The sequence below is a fragment of the Gadus macrocephalus genome, chromosome 14 (genome assembly GCF_031168955.1).
Source record: "Gadus macrocephalus chromosome 14, ASM3116895v1".
NCBI classification, from domain to species: domain Eukaryota; kingdom Metazoa; phylum Chordata; class Actinopteri; order Gadiformes; family Gadidae; genus Gadus; species Gadus macrocephalus.
The window spans coordinates 19685663-19712687 of record NC_082395.1 but is presented as its reverse complement, the minus strand read 5'-3'; the positions used below and the strand labels follow the sequence as shown (position 1 = coordinate 19712687).

The 27025-nt window shown below is 44.3% G+C and overlaps 4 protein-coding genes across 4 annotated transcripts; all 4 read left to right on the top strand.

The window, feature by feature from the left end:
• Positions 1 to 60: 60 nt before the first annotated feature.
• On the top strand, positions 61 to 3233 carry pdcd5 (programmed cell death 5). Its single transcript, XM_060071580.1, has 6 exons — positions 61 to 330; positions 1032 to 1075; positions 1193 to 1254; positions 1685 to 1776; positions 2434 to 2505; positions 2613 to 3233. Exons 1-6 carry the CDS (start codon positions 265 to 267, stop codon positions 2661 to 2663), a joined length of 387 nt encoding a protein of 128 aa, XP_059927563.1. The 5' UTR covers positions 61 to 264; the 3' UTR covers positions 2664 to 3233.
• Positions 3234 to 3648: 415 nt separating this feature from the next.
• mvda (mevalonate (diphospho) decarboxylase a) lies at positions 3649 to 6719 on the top strand. The gene is made up of 10 exons (XM_060071572.1): positions 3649 to 3866; positions 4039 to 4109; positions 4247 to 4361; positions 4453 to 4599; positions 4800 to 4999; positions 5154 to 5228; positions 5350 to 5568; positions 5691 to 5809; positions 6138 to 6246; positions 6365 to 6719. The coding sequence occupies exons 1-10, from the start codon at positions 3791 to 3793 to the stop codon at positions 6443 to 6445; spliced, it is 1212 nt and encodes a 403-aa protein (XP_059927555.1). The 5' UTR covers positions 3649 to 3790; the 3' UTR covers positions 6446 to 6719.
• A 331-nt stretch (positions 6720 to 7050) lies between these two features.
• On the top strand, positions 7051 to 10329 carry LOC132472118 (cytochrome b-245 light chain). The gene is made up of 6 exons (XM_060071577.1): positions 7051 to 7216; positions 7484 to 7553; positions 7981 to 8055; positions 8164 to 8247; positions 8676 to 8757; positions 9177 to 10329. Exons 1-6 carry the CDS (start codon positions 7159 to 7161, stop codon positions 9369 to 9371), a joined length of 564 nt encoding a protein of 187 aa, XP_059927560.1. The 5' UTR covers positions 7051 to 7158; the 3' UTR covers positions 9372 to 10329.
• Positions 10330 to 11192: 863 nt separating this feature from the next.
• tcf25 (transcription factor 25 (basic helix-loop-helix)) lies at positions 11193 to 25664 on the top strand. Its single transcript, XM_060071571.1, is given in 19 exon segments — positions 11193 to 11536; positions 11813 to 11938; positions 12026 to 12097; positions 12298 to 12422; positions 12548 to 12613; positions 12938 to 13020; positions 13924 to 14054; positions 14288 to 14387; positions 15292 to 15385; positions 16637 to 16729; positions 18197 to 18231; positions 18234 to 18301; positions 18823 to 18982; positions 19095 to 19182; positions 19372 to 19530; positions 21506 to 21596; positions 22474 to 22553; positions 22836 to 22911; positions 25321 to 25664. Coding segments are annotated over 19 exon segments (2019 nt in total). The 5' UTR covers positions 11193 to 11332; the 3' UTR covers positions 25489 to 25664.
• Positions 25665 to 27025: the final 1361 nt, after the last annotated feature.

Here is a 27025-nt window from a genome sequence, read left to right as displayed (position 1 = left end):
CGATGGCATTACATCCTCAAAAAAACATTAAAACGCATCTATTTCAAATGCTGGTGTTCTCGTATGGTGCATGTGCTTCTGGCTCCAGCTCAGTAGGGGGCGGTAGTACCCCGAACGTCTGTTACAACCCGACCATTGTTCAGACGAAAGAAATCACTGGAAGAAAGGGGGCCTATCCCAAACTCATCCTGTGTGTATTTCGTTCAGTTATTGCCTTATACAATACGCATTTTTTGTTCTGCGGTGTGTAAACTAAAACTAAAAATGGCAGATGATGAATTGGAAGCAATCAGGAGGCAGAGAATGTCCGAGCTGCAGGCGAAACACGGGGTAAGGAGGGAAAAACTACCCCATTTAGCGTGTCCTATAAAAGGAGATGCCCGTGTTGTCCATGCTGTCATGCAGTGTCTAGGTGCCTTGTTTTAAATACCGTATAGATCCGGTAGACTCACTAGTAGTCCTGCCCAAAACATGGAAGATAGACTCATGCTATGAAAGCATTGAACACAGTCACACGCCTTCCAGCACGGCAGCTTACAGCATTAGCTCATAGTAACGTTAGATCATTTTCATTGTAGACATTAATACCTGCATTAAGCCTTTGGGCTTCGATTATATGTATTCAGATCCGTCCATATATGTATTCACATCCATCCATGTCGCTGAAAAGGCGTTGGTGTAATAAATCGTTGACACACCTTTTTTGATGCAACATTGGGTTCAGCATTACTGTTAAGTATTTCTACTTTGCATGATATGAACTTGCTGACCCTCAGACGGTTTAGTCCAATCTTCAATATGTACTTTGATTCAATCACCCATACCCTTGCTGTTGCATCGTACGTGTGTTAAGAGATACAGCAACATATTGGCATACCCAAGTTAAGTGGACGGTATCATTTGCATGTAACTAGCCTATATTAAATTGTTGAACATCTGTCTGCATTCTACAGACAATGCACTAAGTCACTTAATCTTATAGTTAATTGGATCTACCTTTATCATGACCGTCTATTTTCACCTATTTCTAGAATGGTTCCAATGACCAACAAGGACAGCAGGAGGCCAAACAGAGGTATTTTTTTTTTATCCCATCCAGTAAGCCATGATTGCATGTGCTGATATGCTCGATTAGGGCCCGAAAGATCTGAAAGGCTGTTTTCATGATGCTGTTGTCACCTTTCTCCTACAGGGATACAGAGATGAGGAACTCCATATTGGCCCAAGTTCTAGACCAGGCCGCCCGTGGCAGATGTAATTGCTGATATTTTGTTATTTCCGCAGTTGGTGAACAGATCAGAGGTTCATTAGACCTAGTGTTGTGTCTGATAATCATGGAGTTAAGATGCTTTTTTGTGTCATGTAATGTGTTATATAGTAAATGATTTCCTTCAATAACTCAAAAATATCCTGGAATAATTTGAGTGAGGTGTAACTACTTGTCTTCTTGTGTCTTAAGTCATATTGGTATACATCTCAATGTGTATATTTTTTATACATAAGATATTTCAATGTAAATTATCTATGAGCCTCAAAGGACTTACAGAAGACCTGTAATTCTCCATGAATGCATATTTTTACAGTTTATATTGTCAGTTTATATTATCACAAATAATTTTGTGATACATGACGTGATAACATCCTTGTGAAACAAAATAATAGAATTATAATTGTTATGTTTCAGTGAGCAACCTGGCTATGGTGAAGCCGGACAAGGCCCAAGCAGTTGAGAACTATCTTATCCAAATGGCTCGTTATGGCAAGTTGGCGGGAAAGGTGAGATGAAGGGTGGATTTGTTATTGCCACGCGCTGTTAAAGCCCCTTTTACACATTCCCGGTAGATAACTGGGTTATTCTTTCAAGGTGCCACTAGTGATTTTCAATATTCACCCATGCAGCTACGTTCTGGAAGATTTCCATCTTGCTCCCTTTCACACATGGCATAGCAATGCTGGAATAGACGGCCAACGGACCGTCCAGCAGACGGCCGTAATGCAACACTGACGGATGCCAGTCGCTATAGTACTCGCATATCTTGTACTTGAGCAGAAAAATTGCCGCTGCAGATTTCCCAGACTTATCGATCTTTGTTTCCATTCACAAATAGAGGAAATGTTCCGGAAGCATTTATTGTATTGGAATTTGCAAAGGTGTCCTAGTAGTCAAAGGTGGAAAGTTCAAACTTCTGTCTGGGTTTCGTAGCATTCTTAAATTTCCTCTTAAACAAACTATTTTGGCTATTGTTTCATAAAAATTGTGATTATGAGTGCAATGATGGAGTTTTCAATTGCAGCGTTCACTCTCTATCTGACCCACCTGGTATCAAGAGGGAGGCCCCTTCAGACTCCTACCAGTGACAAACTATCGTTATTTACCTCCTGGTGTTCACCAGTTACTATGTAGCTCATGATGCATATCCCCACTTATAACAGATTACAGAGTCGGGCTTGATTGAGATCCTCGAGAAAGTCAGTCAGCAAACAGACAAGACGACAAAAGTGACGGTAAGTACACCTGGTGTGATCTGAAATATTTTGGACGATATGGTGGTCAGGTAAATCAGGACTTTACCCGATTGTTTTTAATAGTTCTTACTATTTTCATATTCCAGTTCAACAGGCGGAGGGTGATGGATTCTGACGACGAGGAGGAAGATGAATGAGTTTTCCATACTGAAGACAGAAGCTCTGAAGAACATCTTGCAGGAGTACCTTTGCCTTCGTGGGACTCTGTTAATAGGCAGTTCTATTTAGCACACTATTTTCTCACCACTGAATCATGATCTCTCACTTCGCTGGGTGGTCATGGATTACTAAGTAAGATGAAGGAATAGAGATATTGTGGCATTGATTCAAAAATAGGACCTTTGCAAACACAGGCAAGTTCACCTTTTGAGGTCTCTTGCTAGCAAAAGTGCCATAGCATATGTTGTTTCCTGATTTGACCGAACATAATATTTCTTGGTAACGATTCCTGAACTTCAATTTTTGCTTGTGTTCATTTTGCTGTGTTAGGCCTTTCTTTCTTTTTATTTTTTTTCAGCGCAGTTCGAGAAATGCTTAAACAAACGGTTGCTGAAGAATTTTTGGTGATCGGATGTCAATACTGTTCATGTGTGCGTCAAGCAGTGCTGCAGTTCCATGGAACATGGATAAAGCACTTTTATAGCCTACATTTGTTTCTTTCTATTCATGTAACATGTGGTTTACATCAATAAAAAAGCCTAATGCAATCATTGTTTGTGTTCAACACAGCCTACTGCCGTCGATGCAGTCTATGCTATTAAAGCAGTGATACTATTGCTCATCTTCTAGGAAGATGTCTATGAGAATGAAAATTGGTGAGCTGCCTTCTTAAATATGTGCTTCAATATTAAGATGTCGATTTTTGTTTCCTTTTTTAAATAGCATAATTCACATCTGGATGTTTTAAATTTAATCGAATTTCTCATATGTATAAGATTATATTTAGTTAAAATCTCACTAGATTTCGTTAACCATTCACATCTCAAATTGGACCGTCCTCTACCTTGCCCCATTCGCCTGACTGTGGTCTGATGGCTCCCATTGGCCCAGACAGCGACTAAAGCAGGCGGCCTTGCAATGATTGGTACTTGGCTAAGCCGTACGTCAAACCCTAACCAATGGTGAGAGAGATTTGTAAAGCGCTACTGTTGTGTGCGGATGTTAAACTTTTTCGGTACTACAACGCTTAAATGAAAGGAGGACTAAACCGGCTACTTTAGATACTTGTATATTAAACTATTATCGTCTGTAATAATCTATAACCATGCCTAAGGACACTGTCGTCAAGCCAGCAACCGTGACCTGCACTGCGCCAGTCAATATAGCTGTTGTCAAATATTGTAAGTGTCACATGTATTCTTAACAACCTATTCTATACAACCTGTATTAAAGAAATGGTAACGATGCCATGCATTTATGTAAAAATGCATTTGAACTTAAACTGTGTCACTCATAGAAAATAACGATTATTATTGTACTACATAATAATAATCACACTTTTTTTGCACACAGGGGGAAAAAGAAATGAGGGCTTGATTTTACCCATTAATTCATCCCTGAGTGTCACACTTCATCAAGATCAGGTATGGAAGCCACAACTTACTAACTTTGTTTAGTTTCAGTGTAGTGTAAAATGTGAGTAGTGACTTAAACATTTTTTGGGAAGTAGAAATGTAGGGTAAACGCGAACGAAGATCATTCTAATCCTCCATTCTTTCAGCTGAAAACCACGACGACAGTAGCATCGTGCAGATCATTTCAGGAGGATCGTATCTGGCTCAATGGCAAAGAGGAAGACATTAACCATCCCAGACTACAGTCCTGTCTAAGGGAAAGTAAGTCTTGGCGATGGTTCCCTCTTTTCATGAAAACAAAAAAACGACTGCTGCTAAACATGATTACAATGTTGTTGTGTTTCCTCATCAGTTAGACGGCTAGCAAGGAAGAGGCGCAATGACGGGGACTCCAGTGTGGATGTGGGTTGCTTGTCCCATAAAGTCCACATCTGCTCTGTCAACAACTTTCCCACGGCTGCTGGCCTGGCCTCCTCTGCCGCTGGCTTCGCCTGTCTGGGTAAGAGAGGGTTTTGTACAGTAGGATGTACAATCTGTTTAACACATGGAAAATGTGTTATCAGTGCGACATTGAAGAGATAACTCACACTTAACAATATGATCAATCCAGACTGAATGGTAACTATCATGTTATGTACTTCCTCCCATGTGATTCTACCCACGCTCTCGCTCAATCGCTCTCTCTCTACTCTCTCCCAGTGTACACATTGGCAAAGGTGTATGGAGTAGATGGGGAGTTGTCCGGCATCGCCAGACAGGGCTCTGGCAGTGCATGTAGGAGTATGTACGGAGGATTCGTCCAATGGATCATGGGAGAGCGAGAAGACGGCAAGGACAGTGTTGCCCAGCAAGTGGAGCCAGAGTCCCATTGGCCCGATCTCAGAGTCCTTGTACTGGTGGTAAGTGTGTGAGTGTGTGCGCACTTATGGCCAAGCAGTTGTAAATGCAAGGATGTCGACCATGCTGCGTATGATAGTAATCCATTACAATACAACTGATTATTTCTCCCCGTTAACCCAATACGTTTTTCTCTGAAAACATTGCTTGTTGCAGGCCAGTGCTGAACGTAAACCAGTGGGCAGCACCGCCGGCATGCAAACCAGCGTTGAAACAAGCAGCCTCCTTAAGGTGCTCCATTGTCCCTCAAACACTCATTCCACTGAAAAAAAGTCACTTTCAGGATTACCATCGATTTGACACAGTAATTCGTAGTGTGTAGTTACACTTCCTCTTGTGTGTCTCTGTGTAGCACCGGGCTGAGTCTGTGGTCCCCGACAGAATGAAGCAGATGATTGAGGCGGTGCATAAGAAGGACTTTGCTACCTTTGCGGAGCTGACCATGAGAGACAGTAATCAGTTCCACGCCACCTGCCTGGACACCTTTCCTCCCATCTTCTACCTCAACACGGTGTCCCGGCACGTCATCAGTTTGGTGCATCAGTACAACCGGCACTACGGTGAAGCAAGGGTGAGAATAATGTCTTTAGGAAATTTGCAGTTTTAAGTCTAATGTCTGTTTTATGGGGTTTCTCTTAATTAATTGTAGTGTAGTGTTTCATAGTTTGTGTGTGTGTGTGTGCACTCCCCTAGGTGGCCTACACGTTTGATGCTGGCCCGAACGCGGTCATCTACACTCTGCAGCAACACGTGGCCGAGTTCCTCCAGGTGGTTCGCCTCGTCTTCCCTCCAGACAACAACAATGGGAAAACGTGAGCAGGCCGTCACAAAACCTAAACCTGGCTTTAGTACAAGGTCGTCCCTCGTGTGTTAAGGCTTAATTATGGATCCCGTCGATGCAACACAAGGGGGTTTACGGACCCATTACGTCCTTGCGGACCCTCCTTGCGTCCACCGCAAGGTGCCGGACGTACGCCTCCCAAAAAATTTAACTTTGCGCCAAGGCAACGCAGCAGCAAGGGCTGTGATTGGTCCACTCACTAAAAACGGACGCAGAACCAAAACGTGGTCATTGTGTTGCATCGACGTGGTGCCATAACTGAGCAATAAATGATACTGGTCTGTGGCCTTCCTCCACAGGTTTTTAACTGGTCTACAGGTAGAACCAGTAGAGATTTCCGAGGAGCTGAAGAATGCCATTTGCCTGGAGCCGATGTCAAAGGGAGTCAGCTACATTATCAGCACCCAGGTAGGGACACACCCTCAACAGAATTGGAATTACGTAATGCGTGTGTCTGTATGCACGGACTGCACTGTTTCAAAATCAGAAGTGTGATGGGCTCTGTTTGTTTGTGTGTGTGTCGAAGGCGGGGCCCGGCCCTCGTGTCTTGGAGGACCCCGGGCAGCATCTGCTTGGATCTGACGGGCTACCGAAGCCCGACGCCTAGCTGGGAGTCCAGGCCTCAAGCTGCTATAGCTATAGTCACATTTAAAAGACAGGGATTTTTGATATTGGCTTTTATTGTGGATCTGAAAGAGAAACTATATCTTCAATAGCAATATAGAGATATGGTATGATTATAACACTAGTCTGTACACAATTGTCAAATAAGTGATTGTTCTGGATTTGTTTTGATATAAAAATGTGTAGAACCATTTTAAAATGTTAAAAGGTTGTAATAATTTTGTTGTATAATAAAACCACATGTTCTAAGTCCTCTATTTAATCTGCCAGATGTGTTGTGTTGGTGGATGCTTGTATTATATCTGAATAGTGTTTTATAATGTATTGTAACACTTAAACCGTGTAAAACTCATTCATGTAGACATACCTTTATCGTTTGCCATAAAGGTATGGCATGGTCTCTCACCCACGCAAAGAAATAACATGACAGTACGGTGTGTTCTGCTCTTTAAGTTAAAATCCAACAAATTCCATGGCATGAAACTCTTTTTCCTATCTCGACAGCGATCATCAACCTATTCGGAAATGACGCGTAGCTAAAGAAGGGGTGGCGAACTCATTGGTCCGCCCATCCATACCTTGTTGTTAAATGAGAAACTTCCTCATTGCATGGCCAAACTTTCTGGTTTGTCGTGAATAGAGTAGGCCTACTGTTGCTGCTTGACGCTTGACAGGGTTCGCAGTGTTTAGAAAACGATGGGGAAAATAGAATGGGCCATGTGGGCCAACGAACAAGCTCTCGCAGCGGGACTCAGTGAGTACATTTTTTGCCTTAATATTTTACATTTTATTTTATTATAGTAAATTATTATTGTGAACCAGTAGTGATGCTAATAGTGATTGGCAGACACATGTCTCCATGACCAAGTGGTCAAGCCTTTAAAGCCGTTTTTTTTTGTAATTAGAGTATTGCATTTTTAGAAGATTCGATACAATGTCCAATGTTTCACTTTTGAATTGATACGAGTGGGTTTGTTTCAGATTAATCAAATAATTGTTTCTTCCTGTTTCCTTGTTTCAGTTCTACTTACCGGTGGTATAGTGGGGGTGGCCGGATTGTTTAGAGGATGGGAGTTTGCTGCCTATTCAATGTATCCTTTGATAGACCTAACGAACTAATGTACCCTTTATAAGTTGTAACGAATATTCTTTTATAAACATTTTTCTGTGTTTCGCAAGGCAAGGAATCAGAGCATATCCGCCTATCCCATTAAGAATTGTGTAGGAGATAAAAGGCCGACCGAAATATTGACCGTTTTTTTAACTACGTTTTTTACCAAAAAACGACCTAGGTTAGAAGTTGAAGAACTATTTCCTATGCACTAAAATGACCCTATCCTGAGATAATAATCTAAATGACTAGAGTACCAGATGGGACTAGGCATTTTAGATGTAGGAATAAAAAGGTATAGCTAATAATAATAATATTAAATAAATAATACTACATAGATCCAGGAATATAACGTATGCATAATATGATCTACAACCAGAATGGTAATAACCTTGACAGACAGTCAGAGCTGCAGGGGTGTTTGTATGCCTGCTAGAATACCCAAGAGGCAAAAAGAACAAAGGCACTAGTGTGGAGCGAACGTAAGTGGTGCTGTCTATTTATATTCACAATTAATTTAATATGGTAAGTGAGCAATTTAAATAATGATTCAAGGACTCGTTGATATATGTGTACTTTTTGTCTTCCAGGGGTCAGTACTGCTTTACAGTATGTGTGAAAGCGTTTGGTCCACTGACAAGGAACTACTATGTCAGAGCGTTCATACATGCAGCGTGAGTTCCACTATTTGTTTCACGGGGTTTCCCTGTGATTCTGTTCACCTCCAGATGTGCCCGAGCCGCCACCCTAAGTGCGAATAGCTTTAGGCTTGTAGGCTTTTTTCTTTTGTCGCCGTCGTGCTGCCATACCTTGGTTTCACTCGCAAGTATTTGAATATGAACTAACATAGATTATGGATTTGCGGAGGATTATTATTAGTGAATTGGGTGTTGCTCAAGTGGTTGAGCTGGTTGTCTGGGTTGATCCCCGGCTCCTCCCTAGATAAATGTGCAGGAGTCCCAGGGAAGGGCCCTTACCCTGAGGGCCGGAGCGCCCAGAGGGGCCACAGGTTAGGTGCAGTCCACTGAAGGTGCTCGATGGTCGTTGACTGTCTCTCTGTCTCCTCCTCTGATCTCTCTGTCTATCCTCCTCTCTGTTTTAGATTAGCTGTGCCGGCGGGATTCATGCTCGCTACCGTCCTTGGCTGTGTGTGTCTGGGGATCGCCAGTCTGATCTACCTGGGGGTACGTACACCTGGGTGATAATCTACTTTAAACGCACACCTTCTCGAATCGGGAAATGGAATGGGTCAACCGTATGTCGGCTGTTTCGTAAGACCGGGCATGAAGTAAACAGAGACCAACAAGGAAATGGTGACGAGGAAATGGTAAAGAGGACTTTGTAATCTTTCAGTGGAAATGATTGAGACATTGGTCAGGGGTTGGGAAACTACACCGTCATGGGTATGAAGGTGTATTGTACTATTGTTGGATTATAAACCAACCAAAAAGCTAATTTGGAAAGTAATTAAGTTTGTCATGTTTTTAGAAAGCCTGGGATTATGGTGGTAGAATTCGTATTCAATATGAGGTTAATTGAATGTCATTCAGTGAGACCCGCCAACACAAGCACTAACTTGTGAGCCGCGTTTTTCGTACTCCAGGCTGCCATAAGCGGGGAACAATGGGAGCCCATTCTGCCCCGGACGGAGACTCGGAAGGCAGTAGGAGAAAGCATCAAGCAGCCCCCTCAGAACCCCCCTCCGAGACCACCAGCAGAGATGCGCAGGAAACGGGCTGAGGACCTGGAGGGAGCGGCCTATGATAACCCCATCAAAGTGTCCACCAATGAGGAATGAAAAGCTTTCCATCTGTCTCTTCCTCCGGCCTCCCCCCCCCCCTCCCCCAGAGCGTCCATGTGCTGTACCCCACCACAACGACGGGTCTACTGTCTATTCCTTCTGGGATCGGAACTCTAACCGGGATCGTTGCTTTAATGAGGGAATGTGTTGCGATGAGGAATATTTACCCTTCAGCTGTTTAATTTTTGTGAAACTATTTACCTACTCTTATACAGTTGAAATGTTATAGTTCGGTTATATTTTATATTTCCGGAAGCTAGAAGATCAAAATGTGGTTACCGACGCCACATGAATACGTATTTGTAAGGAGGGTTTAAATGAGGGATGTATCTTTGTGGACATGGATAGGACCTTATCTTACAGATCCGATCAGGTGAACTGAATGTTACTGCCTGTTGCTTCATTATTTGCTGCTGTTTGTGGTTAATTGGGTAAGAAGAGACATGGGGAAATTATGTCTTTCGCACTAGCTGTGGTAATTTGAATGAAGCACTTCAAGGGTTAAGTTTGATCGCTTTCAATTGCATTTTCTGTGGTTTTTACATTGCACAATCATACAGAACAAATAGAAGTTGGTGGTATCAGCTATATTCTGAATAATTTATTTAGGTTAAATAAACCTCTGTAATGTACCCGCCACACCTTAAAATGATTACTATCTATAATGGGTAGTAATGATAGTCATTATGCTAAAGAGTACTTGAGTTCTAAATATATAAACTGTAGAGAAATTCCAAGGTACATTTAATCTTCTTAAGTTAATAACGTTATACCCCTTCTTGCTTAGCCCAGACCCATGCACTATTAAATAACGTCTCACATGAAGGTGAGACATATTGTTACTATGAATTATGGCACAAAATAAAGATGTAATAATGCATATAAGGGATGAAGATTTGGAATTACTTGAAAGTTGTAATACTTGTTATCCCGATTATAAACATGATCAACTATATCTAGCGTGGTTGTCAATCTCAAGACTGGACTGATGAAATCTTGACCTTTTGAAATATCCTGTTGCTTCCTGAAGAGACGACCTTTGTCTTGATTTCCTCATATCCGTATAATTATACAAGCAATTGTTACAGCAGATGACTTTTAACTATTGTAGTTTTGTTGACTCTAATTGGCAGAAATCTAATTTTTCTTTCTATCGTACATTTTTATTATATTTTATGATAGTACATTTTTCAACAACTTAATTATATGTTGAGCTGTATGTTATGTTACTAAATGTTGTATATCCATCTATCTATCTCTGTCTTTCCGTCGAAAATAACATGTATATATGAGAGTTTTCACTCATGTTTACATTACAGGACATGCAGTATGCATGTGCCTTTTGTACAGTAGTACCTTTGTTATACCCTTTGAGGACGCTGTTCCTCAACGAACCAAGAGATAGAAAAATAACAAAAACCTGATCTGTAGAAGAAGCGCTCTGCACCAATTAGAAACACTTATGTTATGTCAACATTCAGGCGCAGCCGAACGTCGTCAAGGTGCAGACAGTGGCCAGAAAGCCCTGGATCCACCAAGTTCCCATCAAAATAAAAGCCTAAAATTACACTATCGTTTTTTATTATTTTTTGCTTGAGCTTCTGAATTACAGAACTAAATCGTAGAAAATAGGAACCCAAATGTGTTACACATTTATGTAAGCCCATGTGAAAATCTATTGTAAATTCCCAAAATGCTAAATTCCCGATACACAAATTATACACACAATGTATTTACCTACTTAGAAAGGTGACAGGTTGGGTTTTAGTGGCGTAAGGTACCGGTGATTCTGTCCCGCGTTTCACCGGATGAGCGGTGCTTACTGCGGGTGACTTGACGTCGGCGGCAGCCACTAATCTGCTGACTGTGCTGGGTACGTACCTGCTAGCTTCCCACCCAGGCAACAAGTAGCCTAACCCTAGCCCCATGTCCGGGCAAGAAGAAGGATAAGAAGAATAATGTCGAGCCGGGCTTTGCGGAGGCTAAAAGGGAAGCAGCGGGGCCAAGAGGCCCTGGACCTGGGGGATCTGGGTGAAGAGCTTGGCCAGGCTGCCGAGGATGAAGAACCACTGGAGGATGTTGGTCCCCCGTCAAAAAATAGTGTCAATCGCAAGGCAAAGAAGAACAAGACTCAGAAGAATCTGAGTAACATTTATGAATTGGTAAGGTTTATATTTGTCAAGATACGTGGACGTTCTGCCCGACATGTCAACCTGTCAGCTAAACAATACGCTGTAGTTCTCTATATGATGGCTACTGTTAGCTCAAAACAATGCTGGTGTTTATAATTGAATGACCAACTTCAAATAAACATATGAGAATAATTGGATTCACAATGTATTTGTAGTTCATATGACCTTTCTGACTTGACTTGAACATCGACTGCCCCTTCCACTGTCCGATAAACGTGTGGTTGAACATTCGATTCGACCTGACAGATATGTGATGCGGAGAAGTCCTCGCTAGAGGACGATGCTGAGAAAGCAGAAGACACCGACGAGACGCATGATGACAAAGACACTGAACACATTGATGATCAGCCGCAGGACCAAAACTCTGCCAATGTAAGTATCGACCAGGCGGGATCTCTCCTGCGGCTCGTTTGACTAGACAGTGATGTTGATGATAATGACATGCTCTCTCTTCACCAGTCTCTGAGTGGAGCTAGAGTAAAGAAGAAGAAAAAGAAGAAAAATAAAAAGGGTGCAACGGCAGGTACACAGGTAGAGTCCAAATTCCCTCTTTGTTTCATCAAACTGAAAATGTCAAGCAGTTATTTTTTTTGATACTCTTGGCAGTAAAACAATTAATATTTCCTGTTATATCAATATTTAGCTTTCCTAGAAACATGTATCTCATCATAGTCCACGGATTACCTGGCTTACTACTACAACTACTACAATTAGCTTTGCTCTGTTTAAAGGAGGATGTTGCAGACGATGACATCGATGCACTGCTGAAAACCATAGAGGACACCAACGGCCAGACCCTGCAGAGTGAGCATTCAGGAGGCTCAGATGGAAGGTCCCCCATATATGTAGAGCACAGGTAAGGAAAGATATTTTTCAGAGACAGGGCTGACGATGTTTTATGGTCCAACTTCTGCCTCATCAAATAATGAAAGACTAGTACTATTACTACTGTGCATTATAAAATGGGTGTTTATTCATCAGGAATCTGAATCCAGAAACGGAGCTGAAGAGATACTTTGGGGCGCGAGCAGTTCTCGGAGATCAACGGTATTCGCCTCTTCCTTAAATAAGGGTTTTCTTTAAAGTGGTGTGTGTGTGTGTGTGTGTGTGTGTGTGTGTGTGTGTGTGTGTGTGTGTGTGTGTGTGTGTGTGTGTGTGTGTGTGTGTGTGTGTGTGTGTGTGTGTGTGTGTGTGTGTGTGTGTGTGTGTGTGTGTACGTGTGTGTATGTATATACATAAATCTTTTTGCAATTAAGTCTGTGTGTGTGTACACGTGTGTGTGTGTGTATATATATATATATATATATATATATATATATATATATATTTTTTTTTTTTCTATTTTCTTTATTGATCGTTTGTGTATTGCAGGCCTCGACAGAGACAGAGGCAGTACCACCGCACCACCTGGATGACTGTTCCTAAAGAACCATGGCCTCGCTTCAGTCGCCCAGGTAACTCCTGCTTTCCTTGTAGTCATACTGCCCGTTTTGATGGGGGGGCAACTAGCATGTGAGTGGTTGATGGCATATCATTTTTCCTCTATTGCTGCAAGGAAAGTTTAATCAAAATGATGCTAATTGATTTCCTATTGCACAAGCCAATGCTATGTTGGCAAAAATCCCTCTGGGTATAACACGGTGACATGTGACATCCGAAAAATATGGACTTCTTTCATTGCTTATTTGGCGATGGATATGTAGACAAAATTATTAAAAGAACACTTCTGAGAAATCAAAGAAATGCTGTGGATGGGGTCAAGTCTAGTGCCAGGGAAATATTTATTATTTGTCCCATGATATGTTACTATATCAGATAGCTAATGTTGCACAATCACATTGATCAAATTCTTCTGCAAGTTCTGCACTTTGATACAAACTCAAAGACACTTTTGATACTTGGTTCTGCTTAGGATCAATGTTAACTGTCCAGAAGGTGGTTCAAAGATAATTCATTTGAAATAATTTTCCAAGAATTGCTGCATATAATCTATTTAAGCTAACATTCCAGCTGAATGTTGAATAATGTCCTCCCTTTCGATTGGCTGAAAGGTCTAGAGGAGCAGTGTACATTGCTTTCTTGATGATTTATCACATGGGGATATGTTAATTTTTAGAAGGAAAGAGATTTCATACCATTGGCTATGAAATTATGTTTTCAAATCATGTGCATAATATTCAGTAAAAGTATTAGATCAGGATGAGCTTGATGCTATCCAATGTATACTAATGATTGTGCAAACCTAAATATCTTATTTATTTTACTTGTGGAATTATCCAAGGAGAAAGGGAAGGGATCATATTTCCTGCATTTGGCCCTTTACTACATTAATTTGATTTCATGTGATCGGTCTGCAGGAATTTCCATGTCTCTTGTCCAATCAAAGGAGGGCCTTCATTACTTTACCTTTGAGCACAGCCGGGACTACCAGCAAGTACAGTTCAAGTTCATGGATGCTGTGGACTCCATGAATAACAACAACATTTTGGTAAGAGTTTCACAACTAAAATATCTTCAAATATACTTGATTAGAAAGTATGTTTTATATGATCTCTCTCTCTCTCTCTCTCTCTCTCTCTCTCTCTCTCTCTCTCTCTCTCTCTCTCTCTCTCTCTCTCTCTCTCTCTCTCTCTCTCTCTCTCTCTCTCTCTCTCTCTCTCTCTCTCTCTCTCTCTCTCTCTCTCTCTCTCTCTCTCTCTCTCTCTCTCTCTCTCTCTCCAGACCCTGCTTCTCACAAACCCCTATCACATCGACTCCCTGCTGCAGCTGTCGGATGTGTGTCGAATACATGAGGATCCAGAAATGGCCAGGGAACTTATTGGTGAGCCTTTTGTGTTTCATTAAAATATTGTCCAAATTGAATGATGCCATCCAATAGTGTATATATATATTTATTTATTTTAGAAGGTTTCCAACTGGATACCAGTCCATCAGAAGGCAGATTTTGGCATTGTGCGTGGGCAGTAGCTTGGAAATTATGTGGTTGTTAGCTCGCTTGTCGTATAAAGTCACCCTTTCAAGGATTAAAAGACATAAATACAAACTCAAAGATGGGAGTGGTCCACAAAAAGACAAAAGAGTGATTGAGCTGCGCAAATACTATTCAATAATCAGTGGAACTATTCAACTATTCTTCAGAGATCACAATGACCCATCCCTACTGTGTATAAACCCCTTTCATTTACAGATTTTAATCACATTAAGCTCAAGGCATTGATCCACAAACATGTGACTTGGCTTCCCACTTAACTAAATACAATAATTTGTCGCTTCACTTCCTGGTCCCTGCTTATCTGATAGACCTTTTCTTTATCAAGAGTCAGTTAAGGACAACGTGGCCATGTGGCGTTGTTTACCCTCTCCACAGGGGCATTAAGGTTGAAAGGGCTACCAGATGGTAGCAGTAGTGAGAGTCTCTTAAGAAAAAGCAATCATTGCCTGATATAGATGGATGTTTTAAATGAGAAAGATGAACGTCCCTTCTAGCTTACCCTCTGGTGTCATTTAATTATAATTTTTATGACAGTGGTTTTCAGATTCAACTAATTGTATTATGCTGCCGTTATTTTACATAAAATATATAAAAACGACTGGAAAAATATTCCAAGTACTCCCCTTCAATCCTTCAAAACACCGCTAGGGGAACTAGTACCCCCTTTTGAGGGAACCCCGTCCTACCCAGGTACCGGTCCCACATGTTGCACTGTGTGTTGGTTCCCTTGCAGAGAGGGCCTTGTACAGCTTTGAATGTTCCTTCCACCCGCTGTTCAGCCTGACCTCAGGGACCTGCAGGCTCGACTTCCTCAGGCCGGAGAACAGGTAGGTCTGCCTCACTCCTCATTCAGCCTCATTCCACCTCACACCTCACTCCACCTAACACCTCACTCCACCTCACATCTCACTCCACCTCACTCCACCTCAGTCCACCTCAGTCCCCCTCACTCCACCTCACTCCACCTCACTCCACCTCACACCTCACTCCACCTCACTCCACCTCAAACCTCACTCCACCTCACATCTCACTCCACCTCACTCTACCTCACACCTCACTCCACCTCACTCCACCTCACACCTCAGTCCACCTCAGTCCCCCTCACTCCACCTCACTCCACCTCACTCCACCTCACACCTCACTCCACCTCACTCCACCTCAAACCTCACTCCACCTCACACCTCACTCCACCTCACTCCACCTCAAACCTCACTCCACCTCACACCTCACTCTACCTCACTCCACCTCACTCCACCTCAAACCTCACTCCACCTCACACCTCACTCCACCTCACACCTCAGTCCACCTCAGTCCACCTCACACCTCACTCCACCTCACTCCACCTCAAACCTCACTCCACCTCACATCTCACTCCACCTCACTCTACCTCACACCTCACTCCACCTCACACCTCACTCCACCTCAGTCCACCTCACTCCACCTCACTCCACCTCACTCCACCTCAAACCTCACTCCACCTCACACCTCACTCCACCTCACTCTACCTCACACCTCACTCCACCTCACACCTCACTCCACCTCAGTCCACCTCAGTCCCCCTCACTCCACCTCACTCCACCTCACTCCACCTCACTCCACCTCAAACCTCACTCCACCTCACACCTCACTCCACCTCACTCGACCTCACTCCACCTCACACCTCACTCCACCTCACTCCACCTCACACCTCACTCTACCTCACTCCACCTCACTCCACCTCAAACCTCACACCTCACTCTACCTCACTCCACCTCAAACCTCACTCCACCTCACATTCTACCTCACTCTACCTCACTCCACCTCAAACCTCACAACTCACTCCACCTCAGTCCACCTCACTCCAACTCACTCCAACTCACTCCACCTCACTCCACCTCACTCCACCTCATTCCACCTCATTCCACCTCAGTCCACCTCATTCCACCTCAGTCCACCTCAGTCCACCTCAGTCAACCTCACTCCGCCTCACTCCGCCTCACTCCGCCTCACTCCGCCCATCCACTTCTGTTGGTTGTTACTCTGGAGAGATGTACATGTTTTTCTCATAGCATGTTGTGTTTTGTGTTGTGTGTTGACAGGGCGTTTTATTTGGCCCTTTATAAGCACATGATGTTCTTGGAGAACCGGGGATGCCCACGGACCGCACTGGAGTACTGCAAGCTCATCCTGAGGTAAGCGGCTCACGGTAAAGGGAGGCTCACAGTCAACAAACTACCAAAATAAAAGTCACACAATGAAAGGATGAGGTCATCCTTTCATTGTGTGACTTTGTTGTCCTCACATTCAGAGGACAAAAAGGCCCCTTGGATGAAGATAGCAACCTACCAAAATAAAAGTCATACAATCAATAAAGGATGTGAAAGAAGGGGGCCTTATGTTGAAGCCATGCTTTGTAGCGAGTATTTTAACATTTTAACTCGCAGAAAAGCCACCTGCTGTAGTAAATGCAGTAGTAAACAAGCTGATTAAAGTAAAATTAAAGTCGTTTTTTTAATTAACATAAATTATTGTCCAGTTCTAATGCTAATGACTATAGAATTAAAAGTGATTGACCATTTTCTAGCCTGCAAAAAAACACTGTTTATATATATTTACAGAGTGAACATTGTTACTTTCAAAGATAAAAATATCCAACCAGTGTTAAATGCTTTCACAAAACACAACGCTTAATCAAACTAACTAGCCCCACAACGTTGTTTTCCCCTGTAAGGACAAACAAGTCCCCCAGTCATGGCAACATATGTAGTCCATCAAGTGGAAGTCGTATCGTAAAAACGTCATTTAATATGACAAACACGGCACTGATATAGGTCAGCACACCAGAAGCGCCCCATCAAAGGGCTGTAATGTCATCAGAGATCGTAAATCTAAGGTCTTGTGGACCTAATAGGGGCCATGCACGTCCGTCCTATATATGTAAGGCTCGCAGCGTACCTATCTGATCAGCGATCACGCTGTACAGTATCTGCTGTATGTACCATACACTGTCTTAAGTGTATGCTATCTATCTAAGCAGCGATCACGCTGTACGTTATCTGATGATGATGATGAGAGAGCATCATCATACCATACACTGACTTCCTCATCTAGGGACAGCTGGGTTCTGGTGCTCTCGCTAAGTAAGACCGCTGTCTCCTTACTGAGAGTATCTGTGTAAATCACAGAGGCAAGACACCTCCACAAATTTAGGTTTGAGGCATTTGGTATTCGCTTGTTTTTTACCGTTTTGTTCATCACAAAGTGTAATAATCCATAATGTAAATGGTAATTTAACTGCATTTGTATAGCGCTTTTCTAACCAGTGGCCACTCAAAGCACCTTACAATATTGCCTAACATTCACGCTCAGGGTCACATCGACACTCGGCTAGGAGTGTCCGGGGATCGAACTAGCAACCTTCCGGTTACCAGCCAACCCGCTTTACCTCCTTAGCCACATGCCGCCCCATACAACAACACAATTTATTATTATTATAAGTCTTGAATCCCCTGCGGCACTATACGCATACCAGTCTCAGAGGTCTAGGATGGGGTCACATAATATTGGATGGTTGTTGCACCACATTCTTCTCATTGGTCGAACGTGTTCACCTGAACCTTGGTTTGCTCCTCTTCTCTTTCCTGTGTTCCGCCACCCAGCCTGGATCCAGAGTCCGACCCGTTCTGCATGCTGTTGTCATCGACTTTTTGGCACTGCGCTCCAGGGAATATCATTCCATAATCCGATTGTATCAGGACTGGGAGGTGAGTTTCGTTGTAGTGGTTGTGGTTGTCTTCCCTGCTTTGTTTTGCACATCTACATCGGTGTGTGTGATTTTCGGATATATGTATGCATGTAATCGCCATGGACAATACACATTTTTTGTTACAATACTATTCAAGTTGGTTTTCAAATGTTTGCTTCTGAAGATACTATTATGGGTGTCAATTATGTCACCCATTGCACTCCTAACCCTCCCTAGAAGGATGGATTCCCCCTCTAGGTTCCTTGTCAAGGAGCAGGAACAAGTGACTTGCCTTGACTATGTTTGTTTGCGTTCATGTGTATTATCCGGCGAGAAACTTCAAAACAAAAAACCTTTTGCGTGTGTGTGTGTGTGTGTGTGTGTGTGTGTGTGTGTGTGTGTGTGTGTGTGTGTGTGTGTGTGTGTGTGTGTGTGTGTGTGTGTGTGTGTGTGTGTGTGTGTGTGTGTGTGTGTGTGTCGTCCACGTGTGTCCGTCCACGTGTGTCCGTCCACGTGTGTCCGTCCACGTGTGTGTCGCAGGAGCACAGGAACCTGTCCCAGCTGCCCAACTTTGCGTTCTCGGCGGCGCTGTGTCACTTCCACCTCAGCCAGGAGGACGAGACGAAGCAGGGGGAGCGGGAGAAGCACCGGCAGAGCGCCGACCGCCTCCTGCAGCACGCCCTCCTCATGTTCCCCGGACGTGCGTTCCGAACACACACACACTCTCTGGGCGACGGGGTCCCCTTGCTGTCCCTCTTGTGCCTGATGTGTTTGTATGACGGTATGAACGTGTGTGTGTGCTTTGGTTCCAGTGCTGACGCCGTTGTTGGACCTGTGCACCGTGCAGCCCGACGCGGCCGTCGCGGCACACGCCTTCTTCGGCCCTAAAAGCCAAATCGGGTAATGCACAACGAAAGAATCCTTACACGACATTATACAACGGCATTGACAACAATAACAAAGGACCACAACAACAACAACAAAGGGGACAACGATGACCTCGGCGGGGTCTGGTGCGCTACTTCAAATGGGAGGCGACCATGTCACATGTTACCCCCCCCCCCCCTCCCCCCCCTCGTCTGTCCACAGGCAGTCCCCAGCGCTGGCGGAGCTGACCAGTCTGTACGTGGGGAGGACCCACCTGCTGTGGAGGGAGGGCGGGGTGCTGCTCTGGCTGGAGGAATGTGTCAAGGAGGTGTTGCTCCGAGTCGATGCCAACGACCCTCTGGTGGAGGACGGCCTGAACAAGTGAGCCACTGACCCCCCCCCCCTCCACCACCCCCCACCCCCCCCCGTGGTCCCACCATACGCATGATGGGTTGTTTTGTATACGAGTTGACCGATGCAGGTTACTTGTGTTTACGGTTTGTGGGGAAGCCAGCAATGGCCCCTTTGGGAACTCCATTAGTGTGCTGAGAATTGGCTTTTCATTGATCGACAAGCAAACAAACAAGGAGCGAGGGCGGGGTTCGAGGCCTGCGTGAGAGGGATGTAAAGGGTCCTACTCGGACTCAAACCAACGGCCAACTGCCTTTATCAGACCACTCGGTTGCCTCTATTCTGACCCATCCGGCAGGAAAGTTGCAATGAAACACACCGCAAAGACTACTGCCGACTACACAGTAGCGTGTGCGTCCTGCGCTCGCGCGAGATGCAATAAGTCTCCTTGACATTGGTTGGCGCTAGCTTCGAGTTGAATCCCGAACTCGTCCGAGTCACCCCGTCCGTTTCAGATGGCCAACGGATGGGCCGGTGTGGAGCAGCCTTAAGCCTCACGCACCGTGTGAGCACTCGATGTGCAGTGCTCGATGTTCTAACACGAGTTTACACACCGAGTTCTTCTCTGGCTGGTTGTCATAAATATGTTTGTACAGCATGTACAGCATGACCTACATGGAACATCTCACACACAAGACTCATGTGCAGTCACCATGGGGTTCCCTCAAGGCATCCTATATGTTGTATGTCCATGTCATGGATTTCTTTGTAATACAATATGGGTTAGGGTGATATAAAGCTAGGATATGCATTTAGGGGAAAACCCAGGACGTACAACATACAATAAGTGCACACATTCAGTGCCATGACGTACAACATACAATAAGTACGTAAAGGGCTGATTATGGTCCCACGTTCACGCAACGCAAAGGGGTTACGGACCATTTACGTCCTTGCGGGCCCTCCTGGCGTCTACCGCAAGTTCCGTGATGTGCGACTCCCAAATATTGTAACCTTCTGTCGAGGCGACGCAGCAGCAATGGCTGTGATTGGTCCGCTTACGAAAACCCGATGCAGAACGAAAACAGGTTCACGTCTGCGCGGTCAACGCGTTGCATGAGCGTGGATCCATAATCAGCCCTCAAGAAGGGGGTTCTTAGGAGGGGGGGGGGGGGGGGGGGGGGGGTAAGAAGGGAGACTATGCAGGGTGTATTTACTGGGTATTATTTGAATGAGATTCTTTGTAGCTTCATGTGACTTCGCTGGGCGCCCGGCCAGTTGTATACAAACTCAACCGCAGGACAACGGAAGTCAATTCTCGCCGTGAGCCGTCACACTATCTTCGAGCTTGGTGGGTTAGTTAGTTATTTAGTTGTATTAGTTGTCCACTTAGGGAGATTCCTTTTCACATTATCCTTTTCGTCATTTCATATTCATAGTCATAGGCACATAAAGAACATACAAAGACAAAAACACTTACAACACTTAACAAACACTTAATACATTTCACATATATGACAACAGAGAGGAAAAACATGTACATCCATTGACAGACAGGGTGGGGGCATAGGCATATTTTCACAAATAGTTATATATTGTTATATCACACTTTATTGTTCAAAGCAAAACGGGCTTTTCACTTCTCAGTAGTTATGAAAGACCTTCGTTGCGTGTGGTATAAAGCACAGCATCATTTGAAGATGAAAGGAGAAGTGCTGTGCGTCGTGTGTCTCCAGATATTCCGTGCCGCTGGTTTCTCAGTTTGAATTCCCCTTGTGTCTCAATTGATTCGTCTACTCTTCTCCTTGAGTTGAATATCAAAGGCATTGCACAGAAAATCCATTCAATCGTTTTTATTATCATTATTATCATTTCATTATTATTTAATAACGTATTTTAGAATCTTAATGACGAGAGGAGTCTAAATCTAAATAGTTTCCGTTATGTTCATAGCCTCGATATGTGTGACTAAATAGTGATGTATATGTTGGCTTTGTTTCGCCAGGAGAAAGCAACGATACCAGAGTGCTCCGCGGGCGATCCATCGCCATGTTCTGCTGTCTGAGATCAAGGAAGCCACCTCCTTCCTGCCTCTGGTGAGCTCTCCTACCTCTGCTGCTGGTCACTGGGCCCACCGGTCGGACCCTGCACCCCTCTGGGCAGGGAGTCGAACTCGCTGTCCTCATGGTCCACCACCGCATTCAAACCTTCGTTCCACTGCTCACACTAAAACACCGCCAAAGGGGTTTTGATTGTTGGTGAAACCGCTCTCCTTGAATTATTCTGTGGGTCTACAAAAAAAAGTATTTTCATGGTTTTAATGCCTTAATGACTCAATTTATGACACTGATTATGACTGAGGTTGTGTTGTCCTGAGTACATTGGGTCATTGGAGTCATTTAATGAGCTCATTCTGCTCTTGGCATGTCCTTTGTCCCATGGGTGCTCTTCAACAGTGTCTCTACACCTTTGAAGAGCGCCCATATATTTTTACAATGGCTTTATTGTTGTGTAGTAATACAGTAGTGCAAACATGGCACTGGTATCATAAACCATCATGTGTGAGATAACATGGAATGAAACTCCTAATCGATTCCATGCATTGTATCATGTGTTGAAGGAGGGGGAAGTATTATTCTTCTCGTCCTCCAACCAGCACCACTGATGCATTTCTCGTTGATATATACTCCCTATAAACTGTTCATATGTACCTGAAAACGACATAAAGCCACATTAGTGGTCAATGTTTTAAAAAGGAAGCCTTTGAATTAGTCTCAACCGTAATATCAACATGTTTCCATGTCAGCATGTTCCATGCTGTCCAACATTGGAAGTATGCATCGTGTGATCTGTCACTTTGGCCCGGTCCTATTAGATCCTGAGGGATGGATTCACATTTGCCTCAAGGTTGTCTCCCAAGGAGCATGGTATAGTAGGAGAGGGGCTCCTAACGCTGCTCCCCTTGTCCCTCAGGACGTGACCACGCAGCCTGGGATGGGCTTCGACCCTCTGCCTCCCCTGGACTCGGTCACCTCGTACACACGCCCGGAAAGGTAGGTCCTACAAAATATAAATTTCATGTATAGACATATGTGTGTTTATATTAGTTACATGAATGTTTGACTTCTCTTTATTAATCCTGAAAAAGAAGAATACAATTGTAAGTGTGTCTAGTCCCTCTCTACAGTATCTTTTACTTTTTCTGTACGTGTGTGTGTGTGTGTGTGTGTGTGTGTGTGTGTGTGTGTGTGTGTGTGTGTGTGTGTGTGTGTGTGTGTGTGTGTGTGTGTGTGTGTGTGTGTGTGTGTGTGTGTGTGTGTGTGTGTGTGTGTCAGGCCTCAGGTGGGCGCTACAGACACGAGCACGCTGTCGCTCTTCTTCCGCTCTCTGCTGCCCAGCTTCAACCTCCAGGTGAGTGGCGTGGTGGGAGGGAGGGAGGGAGGGAGGGCGCATGGTGTGTAGAGATCCCAGGGGAAGGCTTTGAAGGTTCTCCTCGCACAAAGCCAGCGCTGTGATCCCTGCGTCAAGTCATGTTGCATTATGACATTCTCCAGATTTTGTTTTTCTTCACCTTTATCAAATGTTATCATTGATCGTCTGAATTATGTATTTATTTCGGGTTAATTTGATGTGGACTGATACAGTGTACACAGACACACCGAGAACAGATGTCCAATGTAAGGATCATAGTGCTAATAGCGGATGCTAATTTGCAACAACCGTCCCTAGAAGGGGCTCTTGTGAAGAAAAAGAGCTGCAATAAAGCGCCTAGTGAAGAAGATAAAGGAGATTACGTTTGCGAGGTTGCCATGGATACACACAGGACTGAGATCAACCGCTTGATTTAGGGCAGATGTTTATCCGATGGTTGTTGTGGTTAATCACAGAGGCTGTAGAACTGATTCGAGGTTGGATACGACATTCAGATTATTTACTTAATGAATAAGGGATAATGCTAATTAGGGCGTTGAGGCATTTCTGTTTTGCCAAGAGATGTTTGCTCCGAATTTCCCTCGGTTTTCCCCAGGCGGTGTCAAAATGGTGAATAGCGGAGCTTTGTAGCAACGTGATCTCCTTATACATAGCCCAGGCAGACAATGATAACATTCATGGCCCATGAAGAAAGTAATCTACAGTCTCAATTTTGATCGGGAAAAACAATAACCAACTGTAGGGAACAATAACCAACTGTAAAGCTCAAACTACCGAGAATGTAACAGCCTAGGTAAAATAAGGTTATTTTAAATCGTCAAGGGTTACACCTCAGGTTCTCAGGTGGCCTTCTGATCACTGCTCTTATCTGACGCTCTCTGTGGATTAAACGTGTACCGCTCTCTCTCGAATCGGACCAGCGTGTTCCTGAAGAAACAGAAAGGGCACCTCCTGGGCAACAAATGAATGTTTGCAGTGTGTGCACCATTACCCCACGTCATTCCAACACTGCGTGTTACCTCCTATCCTGTCGAGGGGACCGGCTCCACAAAGCACAGGCCCATATGGTGAAGTGCAAATTACCTCTAAAGACGTCAAGAGCTCCATTCCCCTCTTTAATAGTTAAAGAAACCGATTACCGTACTCCACTTGTTGCTATGACAAAACTGTGAATGTGTGGTAGAAATATAACAAAAGCACAACACAAGCGAAAGAAAACATCACACATCAGCGTGACTGTTTAAATCTATGTTTATCAAGCAGCCGTTAGCATTATGACCTATGACCACCATCCCTACACACAGAACCATGTGGGATCATACAGGCTTACTTTGGATCTGCCAGTGGCATAGCAAAGGGCCCAACAGAATGAAAATGCATAAGCTGGTTGTGTACTTGCCAGTGTTACTGACTGTCTTGTGCTCTAAATGTAGAGTTTTATTAAAGGTTACAAAAGTGTAGACTATTTTTATCTCAGAGTCAAGTTAAAACTCGGAGCATGCCTTACTTATTCATGTGATTCATTGCAAAGGCACCTGGCAAATCTGATGCAATAACAATTCCAGCTGTGCACTGATTCACTGAGCCAGCAAGGCCACTCACTGGTGCCCCACAATCCCAGAGCCAGTGTTCTTCTGGATGCCCAGTATGTAGGAGACCCACGGGCGGTCCATAATGCACCAGCGTTCTGACCGGCCTCTTCATTTCGTTATCCAATTATAGGGAGGAAAATGTAGCAAATAACTTTATGTAACGGAAGAGATGTCTTGATGTTTTTTCATCAGATACAATGATCCAATTCTCTGGGATTTTGAGTCCAAGCAAGTGAAATTAGGCGGCTGATATGATCCATGTTGTGAGAGTTTGAGTCAACCCAAACACTAAGCAGCAGTGTTTCAGCCTTAAACGTTTCTCCCCCACGCCAATATGGCTCAGGAGAATTCGGTTAGATGGACAAATTGGTCATATTTTTGTTTTTTGTATATCTGTATTGCATTTCTCACAAAAGAGTCATACAATGACACAATAACGATGGTGGTTGTATTCGAATGCATTCAAGCGTTGGTGTGTGTGTGTGTGTGTGTGTGTGTGCGTGTGTGCGTGCATGCATGTTCATGTTCATGCGTGTGTGTGTGCGTGCATGCATGTTCATGTTCATGTGTGTGTGTGTGTGTGTGTGTGTGTGTGTGTGTGTGTGTGTGTGTGTGTGTGTGTGTGTGTGTGTGTGTGTGTGTGTGTGTGTGTGTGTGTGTGTGTGTGTGTGTGTGTGTGTGTGTGTGTGTGTGCGCGCGCGCGCATGTTCATGGTCATGCATGTGATTATGCGTGCGTGCATGTTCATGCATGTCATGTTGTGTGTGCGTGCGTGCGTGTGTGTGTGTGTGAGTAGGGTGGGCCCAGGCCCGAGGAGGAGCAGGAGGTGGCCCAGGCGGGCCGGGAGCTGTACCCAGAGGTGAACCGCCTCATGGTGGCCATGAGGGACGTGCTGGCCAACATCCAGTTCCAGGAGCCGCCCCGGGACGACCACCCCGACCGGGACGAGGAGGAGTGGAACTGACCTGCAATAAGGGGCGAGGAAGGAGGAGGGCACTACACCTGGATGAAGGGGAACCGATCAAGCTTTTATATAGAACAGACCTAATTATGAGCACCGTGATGGGGTGTTGTTTTGTTTTCCCTCTAATCATCACACGTATCAAAAAGCAAAATAAATAAAACTGCGCTCTCAACGTTCTCCGCGGTGGTTTTTGTTATTCTGGTGAATACGGGGTCTCTGTTGTGATGTGATTATTGTGTGATTATGTATTTTAGACCGCTGTTTTGTTTTTTTTGGACTGTTTTACTAGCTGAAGCATTTTTCCAGTTCATGCGTGCTTTATGATGCTTTCGGCTATAGTTCTTGTCTACGCGCCTTCATTCATGTCACAATCCAGAGTGATGCTACCATGGGTTTACCAGCTCCTTATGTACACCTATGCTTTACGCACCATCACAAAGAAAGCACACAGCTGGTTTTCCTTGTAAAGGCGTCCTACAGACTCCTCGAAAGCCACTCTCCCTGGCAACTCAATTTCAGTCAAGGTGAATTCCAAGTACCTTTCAAGCGCAGTGACAACTGAGATGCTGACCAGCTGCAGACCCGTCACGGGGACACACACACAAAGACAAAAACACACAATCACTTGGTGTTGAAAGTGGTGGACATGAGGGTTAAGATGAAAAATACTTTTTAGAACCGGTCTTCAACATCTGTGATTTTAGGTGGATGAGGATGGATCGGTTTGAGGTCGCACAGTGTCAACAATACGTCAACACTCGGCACTATGTCAATCTATCGATAATAATAATAATAAATGAAATTGATATAGCGCTTAATATGGTACTCTAACACGCTTTACATATTGCCCTATCAAAACTATGTAACGGACATATAATAAGACAGACTAGGATAAAGAAAAACAGGTTAAACATGAAGAATAAGGTGGGAGTTAGGTGGGGAAGGCTAGTGTGAAAAGGTATGTTTTGAGGGCAGATTTGGAAGAAGAGAGGGTTGGAGAGACTTTGATGTGGGAGGGGAGTGAATTCCAAAGGGTGGGGGCAGCAACTGAGAAGGCCCGATCACCCCAAGTCCGGCGCTCAGTCCGTGGAACTTGAAGCAGGTTGGCAGAGATGGACCTCCAGGAATCGGGAGGGGGCGTGGTGATGGAGGAGGTCGGCAAGGTAGGGGGGGGCTAGGCTGTTGAGGGCCTTGTAGGTGATGATTTGTACGATTTTGAAGTTGATCAGTTTAATATGAAGCCAATGGAGTTCAGGGAGGACAGGTGTGATCTGTTCTCAATGCCAATGTCACATCTGCTGTTGAAAGCTCAAATGCATGTCGTTCAGCCCAGATAACATAAGCCATATCACTGCCCTAGAATAGAGACAGCCGGAGGAACAACGCCTCAAAGTAACCCAGAGGCAGCAGCAGCACTCTGAGGTACGTGGTAACTGGGGGCCCCGCCTCTGGGGGACCAGCCTCTGGGGGCCCCGCCTCTGGGGGCCCCGCCTCTGGGGGACCAGCCTCTGGGGGACCAGCCTCTGGGGGAACGCCT

Excerpts from the sequence above, each read along its gene's own strand:
- pdcd5 (XM_060071580.1), top strand. The coding sequence starts at position 265 with ATGGCAGATGATGAATTGGAAGCAATCAGGAGGCAGAGAATGTCCGAG. Across the intron at positions 331-1,031 it reads AGCTGCAGGCGAAACACGGG|AATGGTTCCAATGACCAACA; the intron begins GTAAGGAGGGAA and ends ACCTATTTCTAG. Across the intron at positions 1,076-1,192 it reads CAGCAGGAGGCCAAACAGAG|GGATACAGAGATGAGGAACT; the intron begins GTATTTTTTTTT and ends TTTCTCCTACAG.
- mvda (XM_060071572.1), top strand. The coding sequence starts at position 3,791 with ATGCCTAAGGACACTGTCGTCAAGCCAGCAACCGTGACCTGCACTGCG. Across the intron at positions 5,229-5,349 it reads AAACAAGCAGCCTCCTTAAG|CACCGGGCTGAGTCTGTGGT; the intron begins GTGCTCCATTGT and ends GTCTCTGTGTAG. Across the intron at positions 5,569-5,690 it reads GGCACTACGGTGAAGCAAGG|GTGGCCTACACGTTTGATGC; the intron begins GTGAGAATAATG and ends GCACTCCCCTAG.
- LOC132472118 (XM_060071577.1), top strand. The coding sequence starts at position 7,159 with ATGGGGAAAATAGAATGGGCCATGTGGGCCAACGAACAAGCTCTCGCA. Across the intron at positions 7,554-7,980 it reads GAGTTTGCTGCCTATTCAAT|AGCTGCAGGGGTGTTTGTAT; the intron begins GTATCCTTTGAT and ends ACAGACAGTCAG. Across the intron at positions 8,056-8,163 it reads GGCACTAGTGTGGAGCGAAC|GGGTCAGTACTGCTTTACAG; the intron begins GTAAGTGGTGCT and ends TTTGTCTTCCAG.